The 19,213-nt window shown below is 37.7% G+C and overlaps 1 protein-coding gene across 6 annotated transcripts in view; it reads left to right on the forward strand.

The window, feature by feature from the left end:
- Positions 1-19,213, forward strand: part of TANK (TRAF family member associated NFKB activator) — a 98,352-nt gene that overhangs the window by 36,509 nt on the left and 42,630 nt on the right. For all 6 annotated transcript variants that reach the window (XM_013969371.2, XM_013969370.2, XM_005676056.3 and 3 more), the window contains exon 2: positions 7,573-7,720. In XM_013969371.2, the coding sequence (XP_013824825.2) occupies positions 7,622-7,720 (99 nt within the window). In that variant the 5' untranslated portion in view covers positions 7,573-7,621. The remainder of the gene's footprint in view (positions 1-7,572; positions 7,721-19,213) is intronic.

Consider the following 19,213-nt stretch of genomic DNA (forward strand, 5'->3'; position numbering starts at 1 on the left):
GTCATACCTGAATTGTCTAGTGGTTTTCCCTACTTTCTTCAACTTAAGTCTGAATTTTGCAAGAGGAGTTCATGATCTGAGCCACAGTCAGCTCCTGGTGTTGTTTTTTCTGACTGTATAGAGCTTCTCCATCTTTGGCTGCAAGGAATAGAATCAATCTGATATTGGTATTGACCATCTTGTATTGATATCTTTAACCCCTTCATTTTAAAAGCAAGGAAAATCGAGGTCCAGAGGAGGCAGGACTTAGCCTTGATGTCAACACCACCATTGCTTCATCTCAAGTTTCGTAGGACAAACACTAGCCTAGGTCATCATTTCTCTAAGTAACTGTCAGTGGTATACTTAACAGTTGTCTCAGGTTTGCAGAGTTGTCCTGATCTCAAAGTTCAGGCTGGCCAGTGCACAAGAAATACATATAATCCTGGCCTGTTTTAGTGACAAATGAGTATTATCTAGCACTAAAAACGTCTGTATAGCTACCAGGAACCTGTTTTAGAAAGGATGACCGCTATTTGATAGTCAAATAAAAGGAATGGGTGAAGTCATTCCTACTCATAATTCAGAACCCAAATCAGATGACATCTGTCTCTCAAAGCCTTTGCTAAACCTCATAAATATTAGATGTGAGCATTCTGCTTTCCAAACTCTAGCCTTCAGATATATCCAGGTACTCATATATATTCTTTAAATTATAGCTAGTGGTGCCTTCATGAGGGTGGGTTTCGTGTCTGTTTTGTTCTCACAGTGGTGAGAACATCAGTGGTGCCCAGCCCAGGCTTTGTTTTTTGTTTTATTGAATGAAATATCCATCATGGCATCCTGGGAGAATATTTTGCAGCTGGCTGTAATAAGCAATCCTTGAACTAAGATTTTCAGAAACTTGGTCCTAGTCACCTCAGTTATAGCTTTGTAGCTATACGCAGGTCATTTAACTCCTCTGAGCCTTGTCAGTCAAATTGAAATATGAGTAATAAGAAATGAAGAACTGGTGGGAAAAAACTTCGTAAAAGGCACATAAAACTAAGGTGGCGCATAAAACTATCCCTAAAGCTCCTTGCTGCATCCCGCACAGTGCCTTACATGTATTCAGCAAACACGTGCTTTACTTTTTCTCATTTAATTGGATAGTAATGGTATATATTTTATAAAATTAAAATTTGGCAGTTGTAGTCAATACATCTTTGTTGGAGCTGGGAAATTTTACCAAGGGAAAATAAAATTATCCCCCTTGTGCATGCTGACTTTCCTACTCCAGGACACTTTCATTATGCACCAAGGATCAATGAAAAGAGAAAGCAGCGTGATGCCCATGAATTTTCTTAGTGCTTCCTCCTGGGTGAGCACCTGCTGGACCTTGGAGGTAGAACAGGAACTTGCTACCCTCTCCATTTCCATCTTACAGGAAGTACCCTAAGGAAAAAAGGAAATACTGTCAGAGTATTAGAGGTGGATATGACAAGACTACCTTGGCTTCAAGAGGATTACCCTAGGGGTGGCATGCTTTGTGTTTTGCCCACCCAGCTCTAGTGTTGGACATCAGTGAGTTAATCTCTTCCTGGTGTAAGGAAACCAGCAAACCATACCCAGAAATAAATTTAACACAGAAGGCTTTCCTGCAAATACATTTAAAAGAGTGAAGCCATAACTAAAAAGAGTGTTTCCACGGCAGAGGTAGCTCTAGCTTGGACCTCCTGGGTTTGGGGGATGGTAGTGGCTACTAGGGGCTTCCCTGGTAGCTCAGATAGTAAAGAATCCGCCTGCAGTGCGGGAGACCTGGGTTCAATCCCTGGGTTGGGAAGATCCCCTGAAAGAGGGCATGGCAGCCTGCTCCAGTATTCTTACCTAGAGAATCCCCATGGACAGAGGAACTTGGCGGGCTACAGTCTATGGGGTCACCAGGAATTGGACGTGACTAAGCACAGCACAGTGGCCATTAGATTTGAGTTTGGACATGTTTATTATAAATAAAAACCATTTCCTTGGAGTCCAGCAACTTTAAGGGATACCAAAATGTAATTGAAATGTGACTATCTCTTGAATTGTGAAATTAATTTTATACTTAACAAATGCTTTAAAAAATAGAGGAACAAGTGGCTTTAAAGTTCAGGGTGTTAATGTTTGAAATCTGTCCAGTTTAACTAGCTGGGTTCCAGAGACTGTTTCCTTTTTCTCTAGTCAGTGTCACTGATCTGACACCCAATTTTCTTCTTGGCTGTGAGATAGGAATTAAATGTATCATTTATTTAGTTGTATTGACCTGAATCGTATCTCTCCAGCATACATTCTTACTTCAGGAAATAGAATGTGGAATTTACTCAGTAACTCTTCATAGTGACATTTGTGTGATCTAATTCAAGGACCTGAAATGAAGACTCCACATGATTTACTTGCATATGATGCAGCTATTTTTAGTACTGTATTTACATTTTTAAAAACAAGAATGCACCTTCTTGATGGAACAGACATGCATTTTTTGATTCACAGACGCAAGAGGTGTAGAACAAAGAAGTTTCTTAGAAATCAAATCCAAACATCTTTTTTTGTTTGAAGGGAGAGAAACTTTAGTCCAAAAAGATTTAGTAGCCCTGAACTAAGGTCCCACGGTCAGTCAGTGACAGAATAAAACAAGAAAGTAGATGAGTTCCCAGTTCAAGATTCTTGTTTGTCCCAGATTTTAAAATACAAGTGTGGTTTACATTGACAGTTTATTATGACATCTGCAGTTTGTTAAGACAGTTTTAGGCAGTCAAGCCACATAACTACTTGAATTGTCTGATTTCTGTATGAGCGTATTATAGTATACTATAGTCCCTATAGCTCCCTACCCTTATTTTTCTTTTCCTGCTCATATACTTACTTTGAATCTCATGTGCTTTTTAAAGCCACCCTAAATCCGTTTTTGAATGATAATAGTATCTGAATAAATACTCAAAATGAAGCTTTGTGCTAATGCTAATTACTCTGTTTCCATAGTGTCTATGGTATGCTAGAGATCCTGGCAGTGTTAATTATCTTAACAGTACTTCATCTTTTCCATCTATCAGAGGTACCAATAGAAACAGACTTCCTAACTAGAATGCCTAAAAAAGTATCACTTTCATTGCTTCAGGACTTCCCTGGTGGCTCAGATGGTAAAGTGTCTGCTTGCAATGTGAGAGACCTGGGTTTGATCCCTGGTTCAGGAAGATCCCCTGGGGAAGGAAATGACAACCCACTCCAGTACTCTTGCCTGGAAAATTCCATGGACTGAGGAGCCTGGTAGGCTGCAGTCCATGGGTTAGCAAAGAGTTGGACACAGCTGAGCGACTTCACTTACTTCAGTCACTTCATTCTTTCACAAGGTAAAAACACTGTGATCCCCATAATGTTGTTGTTGTTCAGTCACCAAGTCATGTCTGAAACTCTCCATGACCCCATGGACTGCAGCACTCTAGGCTTCCCTTTCCATCACCATCTCCTGGAATTTGCCAAAGTTCATGTCCACTGAGTCAGTGATGACATCCAGACATCTCATCCTATGTCGTCCTCTTCTCCTGCCTCCAGTCTTTCCCAGCATCAGGTCTTTTCAAATGAGTCAGTTCTTCACATCAGGTGGCCAAAGTATTGGAGCTTCAGCTTCAGCATCAGTCTTTCCAATGAATATTCAGGGTTGATTTCCTTTAAAATTGACTGGTTTGATCTCCTTGCTATCCAAGGGACTCTAAGGAGTCTTCTCCAGCATCGACTCGAAAGCATCAATTCTTTGGCACTCTGCTTTCTTTATTGTCCAGCGCTCACAACCATACATGACTACTGGAAGGACCATAGCCTTGACTATACAGACCTTTGTCAGCAAAGTGATGTCTTTGCTCTTTAACACACTGTCTAGCTTTGTCATAGCTTTCCTACCAAGAAGCAGTTGTCTTCTAATTTCATGCTGCAGTCACCGTCCACGGTGATTTAGAGCCCAAGGAGATGAAATCTGTCACTGCTTTCACCTTTTCGCCTTCTACTTGCCATGAAGTGATGGGGCTGGATTCCATGATCTTAGTCTTTTTAATATTGAGTCTTAAGCTGGCTTTTTCACTCTCCTCCTTCACCCTTAAAAGGTTCTTTATTTCCTCTTCGCTTTCTGCCATTAAAGTGGTATCATCTGCATATCTGAGGTTGTTGATATTTCTCCCAGCAATCTTGATTCCAGCTTGTAACTCATCTAGCCTGGCATTTCTCATGATGTGCTCTATGTGTAAGTTAAATAAACAAGGTAACAATAAACAGCCTTGTCGTACTCCTTTCTCAATCCTGAACCAGTCAGTTGTTCCATACAAGGTTCTAACTGTTGTTTCTTGAACAGCATACAGGTTTCTCAAAATGGTCTGGAATTCCCATCTCTTGAAGAGTTTCCATAGTTTGATCCCCATAATAAAATCCTTGAAAATTCTTCTTTACCAAGTCTAGAAAATGATGTAGGAGTGTGCTTAGTATCTTATTAAAGACTGGCTGGTAGTATTGAAATATTACCTCAGTATTTGAGGGCACTGTGATGTATGGTTAGCTGGTTTTCAACAAGGATGCCAAGGGGATTCAGTGGGAAAAGAATAGCCTTTTCAACAACGTGACACCACGACAACTCACCAACCACATACAGAGGAATGAATCTGGAGCCCTACCTCATACTGTATTACACAGATTAACTTAATATAAATCAAAGGTCTAAATGTAAAAGCTAAAATTATAAAATTTCTAAAAGAAAATATAGGTGAAAATCTGTGTGATCTTGGTTGGATTAGGCAGGGGTTTCTTAGGTATGAAAAGCACAAGAACAAAAGAAAAAAGATAAATTGGACTTCATCAAAATTAAAACTTTGACAAAGGACACTATCAAACAAAAAGAGAATCTACAGAATGGAAGAAAATATTGGAAAATTTATATATGCATTCACATATACATATATACATATACATATATACATATATACATATATATATATATATATATATGAAGGAAATAGCAACCCATTCCTGTGTTCTTGTCTGGTAAATTCCATGACTCTGGAGCCTAGCAGGCTACAGTTCATAGGGGTCACAAAGAGTCAGACACGACTGAGCGTGCATGCACATGTATATATACACATACACGTGTGTATGTGTATATATATGCCTTCCCAGGTGGCACTAATGGTAAGGAACCCTGCTTCCAATGCAGGAGACGTAGAGATGCAGGTTCAAGCCCTGGGTTGGGATGATCCCTTGGAGAAGGGAGGGCATGGTAGCCCACTCCGGTATTCTTGCCTGGAGAACTCCATGGATAGAGGAGTTTGGCAGGTCACAATCCATGGGGTTGCAAAGAGTCAGATATGAATGAAATGACTTAGCATGCACATACAGGCACATAATAGGCACATATGTGCCTATATATTAAATATATATACATACATGAACATATAAAGTGAGCAAAAGATTTGACTAGATGTTTGATGTACATATACACACACACATATATATATGTACATATATGTGTGTATATATGCACATATATATGAAAAGTAGGCAAAGAATTTGATTAGACATTTCTCCAAAGAAGATATTCAAATGCCCAATAAGCACTGTAAAGATGCTCAAAATCAAAACTGTGATGAGCTACCACTTCACATCCCATAGGATCCTAACATTTTTAAATGAACAATAATTATTGGTGAAAATATGGAGAAATTGAACTCTTGGGCATTGCTAGTAAAAATATAAAATGATACAGCTTCTGTGGAAATGGCTGTATTGTCTGTGGTAGTTCCTCAAAAAGTTAAACATAACTGTCATCTGACTCAGCAGCTCTGCTCCTAGATGTATATTTAAGAGAACTGACAACATGTGTTCACACAGATATATATGCACAAATTGTAACTTTATTCAAAATAACCAAAAAGTGTAAACAACCCAAATATCTATTAATTGAGGAATGGATAAATAAAATGTAAAAAATTTACATTATAAATAAAATCTATTTTATTCCATAAAATAGAATATTATTCAGACATAAAAAGCAATGAAATACTATTACATGCTACAACATGTTTAAAAATTGGAAATTTTATGCTTCATGAAAAAAGCCAGACACACTGGCATATACTTTATGATTCTAAACATTCAGAATAAGCACATCCATAGGGTCAGAAAGCAGATTAGTGATTGTAAGGAGTTACAGGGGAGATAGGAATTGGGACTAACTACTAGTAGGTACAGAGTTTCTGTGATGATAAAAATGTTCTATGATTAGATTTTGGTGATAGTTGCACAACATTGTGAATACAGAAAACTACAGAAGTGTATATTTTCAAATGGTGAATTTATTTTATATGAATTATATCTTAATGTAAAATATGGAAAGCAGGTATACTCAAAGATAAAATGTTATGAAAGAGACTGATATTATGAAGGATTTCAGTCATAAAGGGTGTGAAATAATTGGGTATCCCCAAGACCCCCTGTGACTGATAGACAACTTTGTGGCTTTCAGAGGATTAAAAGAAAGGCTCAGTGGTGTGGTTATTACAGCTTGACAAGAAAAATCAGTCATTAGATAGATGATGCTCTGCTCAGAGTCAGGGAATGTCTTTAGAGATACAATGCAAATTGAGATGATAAAACGAAATTACCTCCACTGAGAAAGTCACCTGTAGTTCAGAAATAGCAGAGAAGTCAGAAAACTAATACAGAGTAGGGGTAAGACTGATGGGGTATGATTTTTCTTTTTTAATGTACAGTCCAGTGGCAGTTTTCGCTAGATTTTGTGCTAAAATAAGAGCATTTTCACACATTTTAATTGCTGTGTGATGACAACAGTGTGATCTTCATCCACAAACATTTATTATCTACTTAATTTTGCTCTAATTTCAGTATAGCAAGCATTCACCTTATAAGTGGAAGTAACTGTCCATTTAGTAAAAAGAAATCCCTTCTCACATTGCTAAGCCTGTTGTACATTTCTATAATGAAAGATTAATAACAAATGGCCTTTTATATTTTTCCATTTTTAACTTACATTTATAGAATACCATTTGCAAAGTAGCATCTTTATGAACTGGAACCCTAACTGCTCCTTAAACATTCATAAAGAATATTTCAAAACTGTAGAAGTTAAGGTTTCACAATATTGCAGGATTAAAATATGATCAGGATTTTATATGAGACTTTTTTGCCTTTATAAAGCTGTTTTATATGGGGACTTCCTTGATGATCCAGTGGTTAAGAATCCGCCTTGCAATGAAGGGTTCATGGGTTCAATCCCTGGTTGGGGAGCTGAGATCCCACATGCCACAGAGCAGCTAAGCCCGCACACCGCAATGACTGAAGCCTGTGGCTCGGGAACCCAGAGGCTGCAACTAGAGAGTCTGTGTGCTGCAACGAAAGATCCTGTGTGCTAAGACTAAGACCTGACACGGCCAAATAAATAAATAAATATACTTGTAAAAACTTTATCATAATTGATTCTGTAATGTTCATGATAAACAATACAGAATTATTTTTGAGGCACATTTTAAAAATGATTTATACTTACTTGATAGCTATCTAAATTGTTCAATTATTTTTCAGATCTGTCATTTACTCCATCATTTATAGTGATGCAACAGGACATAGAGGAATGGATAAAAACATTGGCGAGCAACTCAATAAAGCTTATGAAGCCTTTCGACAGGCATGCATGGATAGAGATTCTGCAGTAAAAGAACTACAGCAAAAGGTATATGGTTTTAGTTTTGAAAGTTGTTATTTATCCTGGTGAATGGAATTTGAATCTTTTGCAATGGAAAATATATTGTTAGAACTAAAGAAAGAACTTGAAGAACTAAAACACAGGGATATATTAATAGATAAAATTTGAGGTTTTTGTTTGCTAACTTTTTAAAGAATATTGTGACCTATGGAAAAAATTCATTTTAAGATGATTGTATTGAGGAAAGATAAGTATGTTATCTTCCATGAATAATTTTTAAGTAAAATGACAAACTAAAAGTCAGAGTATCACTATCTCAGCTAGTTATTTTGTTTGTTTTTTTCATATTGTTACTTGGCTGACTGGAAGACGATACAGATCTTAAAATATCCTGGAACTAAATTTGTTATTAATTTATTCTTTAACTATAAGTTTAAAATAAACTGTTATTTCAGTGAAATCTTTAATGTCTTACCAGAAGTTTCAGCTTTTTAAAATACTCCCGTTCACATAAAATTTCTGCTTATTGTTTTCAGTTTCTAAAGAAAGTAAATTGGAAGAAAGGTATATCCAGGCAAAAATTACCTGGTTAAGTAGTTTCTAGGCATGTCTGTTAATGGTCCTTGATAAGGTTTTTACCAACCTACAGTAAAATAAGAAAAACAAGAATAAGGTAATGAACTTCTTATAATGCTAAATTTATTCCATTTAAAATTCTATCCTTTATTCTGATATTGTTTCTATGTTTCTGTACTGTCAGAATAAAGAGCAAAATTTTGTTAGCATACCCATTTGTCAAATGATGATCATAGAGTTTTCTGTTTGTTTTTTTTTTTTTTGCTGAGTTAGTATCATTACTTAGTGTTTTGGGAGTCCCCAGTGCACCCAGAGATTCTGCAATTCTCTAAAAGGATTCACAGGACTGAGTAAAACTGTCATATTCAGAGCTAAGGTTTATTACAGAGACTAGTAAAGAAACACAGCCAGATCATTAATGGAAAAAGACACCAGGTGGAGTCTGGAGGAATCCTTGTGCAGGTTTCCTATACTCTTTCCTTTCTGTGAGGAGTCATACAGAGTGCACCCTCTCTCCAGCTTCCAGAAGTTCACCCAGCATATATGCACTGCTTTGGCATGGGGAACTCCATTTGAGACTCAAGAACTTGGGATATTTTTAAGGGTTAGTTACATAGGCACCCTGTGTCAGAAGGAAAGTAGTTATTCACCACAAATCTCATGGTAGTCCAAGTAGGTTGGCACAGCACTTAGAATCTTATCACTTAAGAAATGTTTTCAAAGATTATATTCCCAGATGCCACTCAGGGGGCCAGCCTTGCAAATAGGTCTCTCTGAAGATAAATAGCTTAAGCCCTGCTATGTTAAATTATTCCTGTAAGGCTGTTGAAAGTAGAGGATCTTACGTTGGTTCCTTCAATTAAAAAAGAAACTTTTTTTTTACTAGTCTGGTATTCTGAAGTCTTAAGAAATATGCTAGCCATTGGAGTTCTTAGTTTCCTCCATAAGTATAGGAATACATAATTCCCTTTCTCCTTGCTATTTGATACATCTACTGTAAAACTAGTGTTATACATACTGCACTCCATTTCTCAAAAATTATCCTTTTTTTTTGTGATTCTCAGGTTGATTTACAAAAGAATACTCCCAGTTATATAGGTAAACTTAATGGTCTAGAGATCTTCAGTAGGGGTGCATAAGAGAAATAGAGATAGGATAGTGACAGACACTTTCTCGATTATTGAAGTGAAGTTTAGAATTTGGTTTTGTTTTCCTTTCCAATTCATGTATAAGGCATAATCACTTTTTAAAAAGAGTATCAAAAATTCTCAGCTTTTATTCTTATTTTCTCATTAGGTTCGTTAAGAAACTTCAACCATGCTGGGCCTATTCTAGGAACATTGGGAAATACAGAATTAGGGAATAGGAGTATTGAGATATTCTTCTGATAAGACAGAGACAGGTATTTCTCTATCTCCTGATCTTTCTGCCCTGGCCAGTAGTAAGCATCTGAAAACTTGTATAATTTAATCTCTGCCATGGAAGAAACCTTTATTCACTATGACACTTTCCCCTAAAGAGGGGAAAGGAAAATATTTTTTATGTTTCTCAAAAATAGAAGAAGAAAAAATGTTAAACTCTAGACATTCTAATTTATTTAAGAGACATTATTGAGTGTCTGCTATGTACTGAGCTCTTAATAAGGTTCTGAGAATACTGAAATAAAATATGGTTTATGTCCTTAAGGACTTTCAATAAGTAAAAAAGATCAATAGTTATTATTATAGCATGCTAAGTGCTGTAGTAGAGATCTGTATAGGATAACATGTGAGCACAGTGAAGAGGCACTTAACTCACTCTGGGAGGATCAGGTCATAAGCCTACCACTAAGCCCAACCCTTGAGTCAAGACTAGGAGGAGCTGGGTAAATTAGGGAAGATGGATCCTGAAAGCAGGGGAGAAATATATATAGTAGAAACTCAGAAGTGAAGGCAGTACAGGAAAAGAAGCTGTGAAGATAGATTAGGGCCTTATCATGATGATTATAACTAAGTAGTTTTGTACGGTATTCTTATTCATTCAAAATATATTGAAGGACTTAGTACGTGCTTTAGAAAAGTCTTCCTGACAGTGGGATAGAGGATAGATAGGATAGAGAGTAGTGTGGAATTGGCTCAACAAACATTGGTGCTAAGCAGTGGTCTAAGATCAGGAGTATAAAAATAAGTGGCAACCATCAATTTGCACCTTATTATAAATAAATATATAATTATATACCTGTTATGCCATGCCTGTGTGCTTAGTCTTGTCTGGTGACCCTTTGAACTGTAGCCTGCCAGGCTCCTCTGTCCATGGAGTTTTCCAGGCAAGAATACTGGAGCAGGTTGCCATTTCCTTCTCCAGGGGATTTTTCCAACCCAGGGATCGAACCTTCATCTCCTGTGTCTCCTGCATTGCAGGCAGCTTCTTTATCCTTGAGCCACTGAGGAAGCCCACCTATTAATATACATATATTACATACATCATGAGAAATGCTGCACTGGATGAAGCACAAGCTGGAATCAAGATTGCCGGGAGAAATATCAATAACCTCCTATATGCAGATGACACCACCCTTATGGCAATACGCAAGAAGAACTAAAGAGCCTCTTGATGAAAGTGAAAGAGGAGAGTGAAAAAGTTGGCTTAAAACTCTGAATTTCTTAAAATTCAGAAAACTTAAGATCATGGCATCTGGTCCCATCAGTTCATGGCAAATAGATGGGGAAACAATGGAAACAGTGACAGACTTTATTTTGGGAAGCTCCAAAATCACTACAGATGGTGACTGCAGCCATGAAATTAAAAGATGCTTGCTCCTTGGAAGAAAAATTATGACCAACCTAGATAGCATATTAAAAAGCAGAGACATTACTTTGCCAGCAAAGGTCCATCTAGTCAAAGCTACGGTTTTTCCAGTAATCATGTATGGATGTGAGATTTGGACTATAAAGAAAGCTGAGCGCCAAAGAATTGACACTTTAGAACTGTGGTGTTGGAGAAGACTCTTGAGAGTCCCTTGGACTGCAAGGAGATCCAGCCAGTCCATCCTCAAAGGAAATCAGTCCTGAATATTCACTGGAAGGACTGATGCTGAAGCTGAAACTCCAATACTTTGGCCACCTGATGCGAAGAACTGACTCCTTGGAAAAGAGCCTGATGCTGGGAAAGACTGAAAGTGGGAGAAGGGGATGACAGAGAATGAGATGGTTGGATGGCATCACTGACTTAATGGACATGAGTTTGAGTAAGCTCCGGGAGGTGGTGATAGACAAGGAAGCCTGGCATGCTACAGTCCATGGGGTCACAGAGAGTCGGATATGACTGAGCAACTGAACTGAACTGAATATTACGTTTCAGTTTACTAAAGAAAAATGAATGGCAATCGTTTGGTTACCTCTGGGACATACAGGTGAAAATGTCCTGAATTGGAGATTATAGATATAGATTATAGAAGAACAGTTTCATTATAGCCCTGAGTGTGTACATGTCCAAATTATAATGTGTAGGGTGAAGGGATATTTGAAGAACAGAAGAGGAAGAGGAAGGAAATATGGCCAACCAAGTGGTTGCTAGAGATTCAGAAATAGGTTAAGGAATTTACTCTGAACATGAAGAAACACCCATTCCTCTGAGAATTGGAGGGCACAAGAGAGAAAAATAGCTGCAAATGAAAAGTTGGTATGTAAGAAGTTGAGATGGCAGGAAGTTTAAAGGGATTCTCATGTATTACTTATATCTGGAATCCAAAAAAAGTCAAATCTGTTAAAAAAAAAAACAGTAAAATGGTGGATACTTGGGAGATGGAGAGAGGCAGAGAAGATTGTTGTTGTTTAAATTTATAACAAGTAGTAAATAAGCCATGGAGATCTAATGCACGTTATAATGAATATAAACAGTAATATTGTATAATTATTTAATGTGTTAAGTATGACTACAACAATAATATTACAAAATAAATGCATCAAAGTAATTCACAATGCACCTTAACTTACATAATATTTTATGTCAAATTTATTCAATTTAAAAAATCAAACAAAGAAAGAGTAGATTTTCTTATGAGAGTCCATTTTTTTCCCCTGAAATACAAGATAAGATCATCTACTGAGTGAAATGATTTTAGGATTTTAGGGTAGTCTGAAAGTGATAATAAAGACTTGAAAGCTTCAGTTAAGTGAAAGAAGAAAAATGTGGCATCCAGCCTTTATCATGAATTTTTAGTGGTGTCAATCTGTGTTTGCTGGCTGCTATTTCAGCAGTTTTCTTGATGTAGAAGTAATTGGATGGCCAGATCCAAAATTAAGAGATTGTAGAGTTAAAGTAAAAGAATTTTTGGTTAGGTGACCAGAAAGTACATACAAAAGCAATTGAAGTTACGTGCTTTGAGATATAAGTTAAAATCAGAAAGAAGCTAATCCAGGAGGAGTCTAAGACTAAGAACAAAAAGGGGGTTTATGGATGAGTTGTTCATGAAGTGAGAGGACAGATACAGAGGGAGTAGAAGAATGTGAGTTCAAAGGATGGATTACTGTCAGTGAGCAAAGATTGATGTTTAGTATCTCTGTTTTCATAATGAGCCATGAAAGTGGATAGCGGGAATGAGATTGAGGAATTCAGGAAACTCTTAAGTGAAGACTAGAGCACTTACAGAATGGTGGTAGATTTAAGAACATTTAGAGTGATATTGTGAAGGGAAGAGCAAAAATTCTTGAATGTAGAGTAGAGTGAGTGAAGTCACTCAGTCGTGTCCGACTCTTTGCGACCCGGTGGACTGTAGCCTACCAGGCTCCTCCTCCATGGGATTCTCCAGGCAAGAATACTGGAGTGGGTTGCCATTTCCTTCTCCCAGGAAAGGACTATTGTCTTGGGAGATAACTGTTTTGAGGAGAGACTGGTATAATTAAAATACCTTGTGAATAGCTTTTTGCTTAAGTTTAAAGGAATAATGGCCCAGAAGTGGCAATAATGAAGCAAATGACTTATCTTTTTGTTCTCCTGCATCTAACTCCATTGCCCAATCCCTGTTTGATATAACACTAGACAGCTTCATATGAGGGGGTTACAGAGGCATCTATAATTATTAGGAAACAACATAATTATTCCCATTTTAATATGAGATGCTAGACTTGCTGAAATTCAATTTTATTGGCCATTACATTGTCTATAGTACAGTGAAATAAGAGTTAGAAATTTGATCTCATTCATTACTTTTTTAAAAAATTAACATTTTTCTAAAACTTTTTTGTGAGAAAACAATTATACGTCCTTTTGACATTTTGGGGGTTTTACTTTATGGAGCATTTACTTTTTAAAATTGCAGACTCAAATGTACCAAGTGTAAATTACTAATTTCTCCTTATCTGTCTACTCCTAGAAGTGAGATTGAACTTTGAAAAGTTCAATCAAGTTAGGTATTCCCATTCATAATCTTTAGTAATAAGATATATACACATTCTCAAACTTGCAGTATGAAAAGATAAGAACAAATAACACTTCCAAGATTTTTAGCCTGGATAAATGGAAGATTGATGATGCAGGCACAGAAAAAGAGAATGCTGATTTTGATAAAGGAAGTTATTTGGTATTATCTGATATTTTGAGTTCAAGAATTAGAAGATCATTGGGGAAAATTATCAGCAGACTATTGAGTTACGGATCTTTGAAGTAAAGTACCAATTGAAAATACAAATTTAGAAATCATCTTTGTAGAGATGATACTTGGAGTGATAGGAGAAGGAGGTACTAAGGAGAAAGAGAACAGAGCAAAGGAAGAAGGGAAGCAAGAAAATAACCTTGGAGAAGTTGCCTGGCCTTCTGAAAAGGCCCCAGGAACTGTACTCTAAGTGAGCTTGGCTGTGCTTCCAAACGTTAAGCTTAAAATAATTGGTCTGTTGAGTGACATCAGCAAGGTGACAAAGTAGGACGTTCCAATCCCCTGATTTTCCACAAAAACATCAGATAAACAGACTGAAAAAATTTTCTAGGAATTCTGGAACTCAGTCAGTGGTGTATGGCAACAAAGCAAACACTTAGTCAAGAAAAACCTACATTGAAAATAGAGAAAATTTAGTGGCATTTTACTCACCCTTGACCCACCTTATCCCCAGTATGGCATGGTGCAATTGGAAGGAAGCAGCCTAGTTCCTGATTCCCTCAGGAGGGAAGAAAGGAAGAAGCAAAGTGGAACATTTTTGAAACATCCTGGACAGCCTGTGGACTACCCAAGGGACTGTTTTCTGTCTTAATCTGAATTGAAGCTTGGAGTTGGGAATGACTGCATAGTTTAGGTCTCAGACTGGCAACTGTGGAAAGTAGTGGTGGGCATCATAACATATGGAAACTGCAGGGAGGAGATTGCAGTGAACACATGGTTCAAGAGATGTGGGAAAATGAATATAATGGAACATCTGAGGCCCTGAGCAGACACTTCCAAACAGCCAGGAAAAATCAGGAGGGAAAAAGTCACAGAGAACCAAACAGGATATACACCCAGAAAATACTTGAGAAAACCTTAAACCTTTACCCTGGACTAATGTCAAAGTTAAGGGACCTGCTAATTAGTGAAGATCATCCACATGAGCTTTCAGGCTTGGAGAGTGACTGTTCAAACACCCAGTTTTCAACCATAGCAGGCATTCAAAAAAAATGCGAATGTGGCCCTTCTAAAGGAAAAAAATAAATTCCCAGAAACAGCCCCTGAAGAAACACATGCATCAGATTTACTAGACAAAGAATTTCAAATAATTGTGTAAACATGCTCAAAGAGCTAAAGTAAGACAGAATCAAAGGGCTAAAGTAAATTAGGAAAGCAATAATATGAACAAAATGAGAAAATAAAAATTTTACACTAGAGGTTCAAGAATATACTTGAACAAGCAGAGAAAAGAATCAGTGAACTGAAAGACAGGTAATTTGAAAGATTGGAATCCAAGGAACAAAAAGAAAAAAAGAATAACGAAAAGTTAGCAAAGCCTACGGGAATTACAAGACACTATCAAGTACAGCAATATGCACTATGGGAAGAGAAGAGAGAGATTCTTTTGAAGAAATAGATTATTAAAGCTTCTCAAATTAGAGGAACTATATATATATATAAATCCAAGAAGCTCAACAGACTTCATGTAGAGTAAATCTAAAGAGCCCCACATCAAGACAAATTATAATCAAACTGTTGAAAGACAGATACAGAATCTGGAAAGCCACAGGAGGAAAGGGACTCATGTACAAGGAAGCACTACTAAGGCTGTCAGTGGATTTCTCAACAAAAAGCTTGCAGACCAGAGGGCAATGCTGTGTTGTATTTAAGTATTAAAGGCGGGGTGGGGGGGACAACTATTAACCAAGAATTTTATATCTGGCAAAACTGTCCTTCAAAACTGAGGGAGACATTAAAATATTCCTAGACAAACAAAAGTGGGAGGAGTTCATTACCCCTAGACCTGACCTATAAGAAGTGCTAAGGAATGTCCAAGTTGAAGTGAAAAGGTACTAGAGAGTAACTTGAAGCCAAGTGAAAATACAGAACCCTTTGGGAAAGGTGAATAATAGACAAATATAAATATCAGTATTATTGTAATTTTGGTTTGTAGCTCTGCTTTTTATTTTCTACAGCCCGATTTAGAACACAAAGATATAAAGATAATTTTAAGTCTATATTAATGGGTTTACAGTATATAAAGGTGTAATTTGTGACATCAGTAACAATGGGGTGCAGAGCTAGAAAATCTGAATAGGCCAATACCTAGTAAAGAAATTGAAGCAGTTACCAAAAAGTTTACAACAAAGAAAGCCCAGGACTTAATGGCTTCACTGATGATTTCTACCAAACATTCAAACAATTAACACCAGTCCTTCTCACACTTTCAAAAAATTGATCAAGGTAGAATATTTCCTAACTCAATTCTTTGAGGCCAGCATTACTCTAATTTCAAAGCCAGACAAAGGCACTACAAGAAAACTACAGGCTGATATCCCTTATCAACAGTGATGCAGAAATCCTCAACAAAATACTAGCAAACCAAAGTCAACAGTGTGTTAAAAGAATTATACACCTTAACCAATTATACACCTTATTCCTGCATTGCAAGAATGGTCAAATCAGTGAATGTAATACATCACTCTTAACAGAATGAGAGGGGGACAGAAGCACAGGATCATCTCAATTGATGCAGAAGAGTTTACAAAATTCAACACCTTTTTTTTTTAACGTAAAAACACTCAACAAACGGACATTATGGAACTATTACAATATATTAAAGGCTATATGTGACTGTTTATAATAGCCAGGACATGGAAGCAACCTCGATGTCCATCAGCAGACGAATGGATAAGAACGCTGTTTTGCATATACACAATGGAATATTACTGAGCCATTAAAAAGAATACATTTGAATCAGTTCTAATGAGGTGGATGAAACTGGAGCCTATTACACAGAGTGAAGTGAGCCAGAAAGAAAAACACCAATACAGTATACTAATACATATATATGGAATTTAGAAAGATGGTAACAATAACCCTATATGCAAGACAGCAAAAGAGACACAGATGTATAGAACAGTATTTTGGGCTCTGTAGGAGAAGGCGGGAATGGGGTGATCTGAGAGAATGTCATTGAAACATGTATATTACATATGAAATAGATCGCCCCTCCAGGTTTGATAACATGAGACAGAGTGCTCAGGGCTGGTGCACTGGGGTGACCCAGAGGGATGGGATGGGGAGGGAGGTGAGAGGGGTGTTCAGGATGGGGAACACATGTACACCTGTGGCTGATTCATGTCAATGTATGGCAAAAACCACTACAATATTGTAAAGTAATTAGACTCCAACTAAAATAAATAAATTAAAAAAAAAAAACCACCTTGGCTTCTAGCAAACAGCCAGCCACTTGCTTCTGGCCGTAAATAACCACAGTTTTAAAAAAAATAAAGGCTATGTGTGAGAAAACCGCATCTAACATAATACTCCATGGTGAAAGACTGAAAGCTTAATTTTTCTGAGATAAGGAACAAGACAAAGATGTACACTTCCACTACTTTTATTCAACATAGCACTGTAAGCCCTATCCAAAGCAGTCAGACAAAAAAAACTATCTAAATTGGAAAGGGAGAAAAAAAATTATCTCTGTTTGCAGATTTCTGGATCCTATGTATAGAAAACCCTAAAGGTTCCATCAAACTGTTAGAAGTAATAAATTCAGCAAAGTTGTAAGATATAAAATAAACACAAAAATCAACTGCATTGCTATACATTAACATTAAACAAGCTGAAAAGGAAATTAAGAAAATTCAATTTACAATAGTATTAAAATGAATAATATACTTAGGAATCGACTTAACCAGGTAGGTGACAGACTTATACACTGAAAACTACAAAATGTTGCTGAAAGAAATTTTAAAAAGAGGGAGTTCCCTGGTGGCCTAATGGGTAGGATTCCAAGCTTTCACTGCCATGGCCCAGGTCCAGTCCCAGCTCAGGGAACTGAGATTTCACAAACTACATGGTGTACTCAAAAAAAAAAAAGAACATTTGGGGGAAAGTCTGTGTCATGGGTTGGACCCTTGAAGTGAAGTTGCTCAGTCGTGTCCGACTCTTTGCAAACCCATGAACTGTAGCCTACCAGGCTCCTCAGTCCGTGGAATTTTCCAGGCAAGAATACTGGAGTGGGTTGCCATTTCCTTCTCCAGGGGATCTTCCCAACCCAAGGATCGAACCCTGGTCTTCCACATTGTAGGCATACGCTTTACCATCTGAGCCACCAGGGCACCATGTACAAATCAACCTAAACCTGATCAAAGACCTAAATGCAAGAGCCAATACTGTAAAGCTCTTAGAAGAAATCATAGGGGCAAGGCTTCATGACATTGGATTTGGGAGACAGCTCTTAGCTATGGGCTTCCCTCATACCTCAGTTGTTAAAAGAATCCGCCTGCAATGCAGGAGACCCCAGTTCAATTCCTGGGTCGGGAAGATCTGCTGGTGAAGGGATAGGCTACCCACTCCAGTATTCTTGGGCTTCCCTTGTGGCTCAGCTGGTAAAGAATCCGCCTGCAATGCAGGAGACCTGGGTTCGATCCCTGGGTTGGGAAGATCCCCTGGAGAAGGCAAAGGCTATACACTCCAGTTTTCTGGCCTGGAAAATTCCATGGACTGTATAGTCCATGGGGTCACAAAGAGTCGGACACGAGTGAGTGACCTTCACTTTCACTTTCTTAGCTATGACACCAAAAGCACAGACAGCAAGAAGTAAATTAGTAATTTGGACTTCATGAAAATTAAAACTTTCATGCATCAAAAGACACTATCAACAGAGTGAAAGGTAACCTAAGGAATGTGGGGAGATAATTGCAAAGCATGTATCTGATAAAGGGTTGATACTTAGAGTGTATAAAGAACTACGCTCAAAAACAACAAACAACCTGATTAAAAAGTCAACCAAGGACATGAGTAGACATTCTCCGAAGAAGTTATACAAATGACCAGTAAGCACATAAAAAGATGCTCGACATCATTGTTCCATCACTCAGCCATCGTGTCCAGCTCTTTACGATGCTAATGACTATAGTCCACTAGGCTGCTCTGTCCATGAGACTTTCCAGGCATGAATACTAGAGTAGGTTGCCATTTCTTCCTCCAGGGGATCTTCCCAACCCAGGGATTGAACCTGTGTCTCCTGCATTGGCAGGCAGATTCTTTATACCACTGAGTCACCTGTGAAAGTGAAAGTCGCTCGGTCCTGTCCAACTCTTTGTGACCCCATGGACTATACAATCCATGGAATTCTCCAGGCCAGAAAACTGGAGTGGGTAGCCTTTTCCTTCACCAGGGGATCTTTGTAACCCAGGAATCGAACCCAGGTCTCCCGCATTGCATGCAGATTCTTTACCAGGTGAACCACAAGGGAAGCCCAAGAATACTGGAGTGGGTAGCCTACCTGGGAGGCCATCATTAATTCGACATCATTA

This window comes from Capra hircus, chromosome 2 (assembly GCF_001704415.2).
Source record: "Capra hircus breed San Clemente chromosome 2, ASM170441v1, whole genome shotgun sequence".
Taxonomy (NCBI): Eukaryota; Metazoa; Chordata; class Mammalia; order Artiodactyla; family Bovidae; genus Capra; species Capra hircus.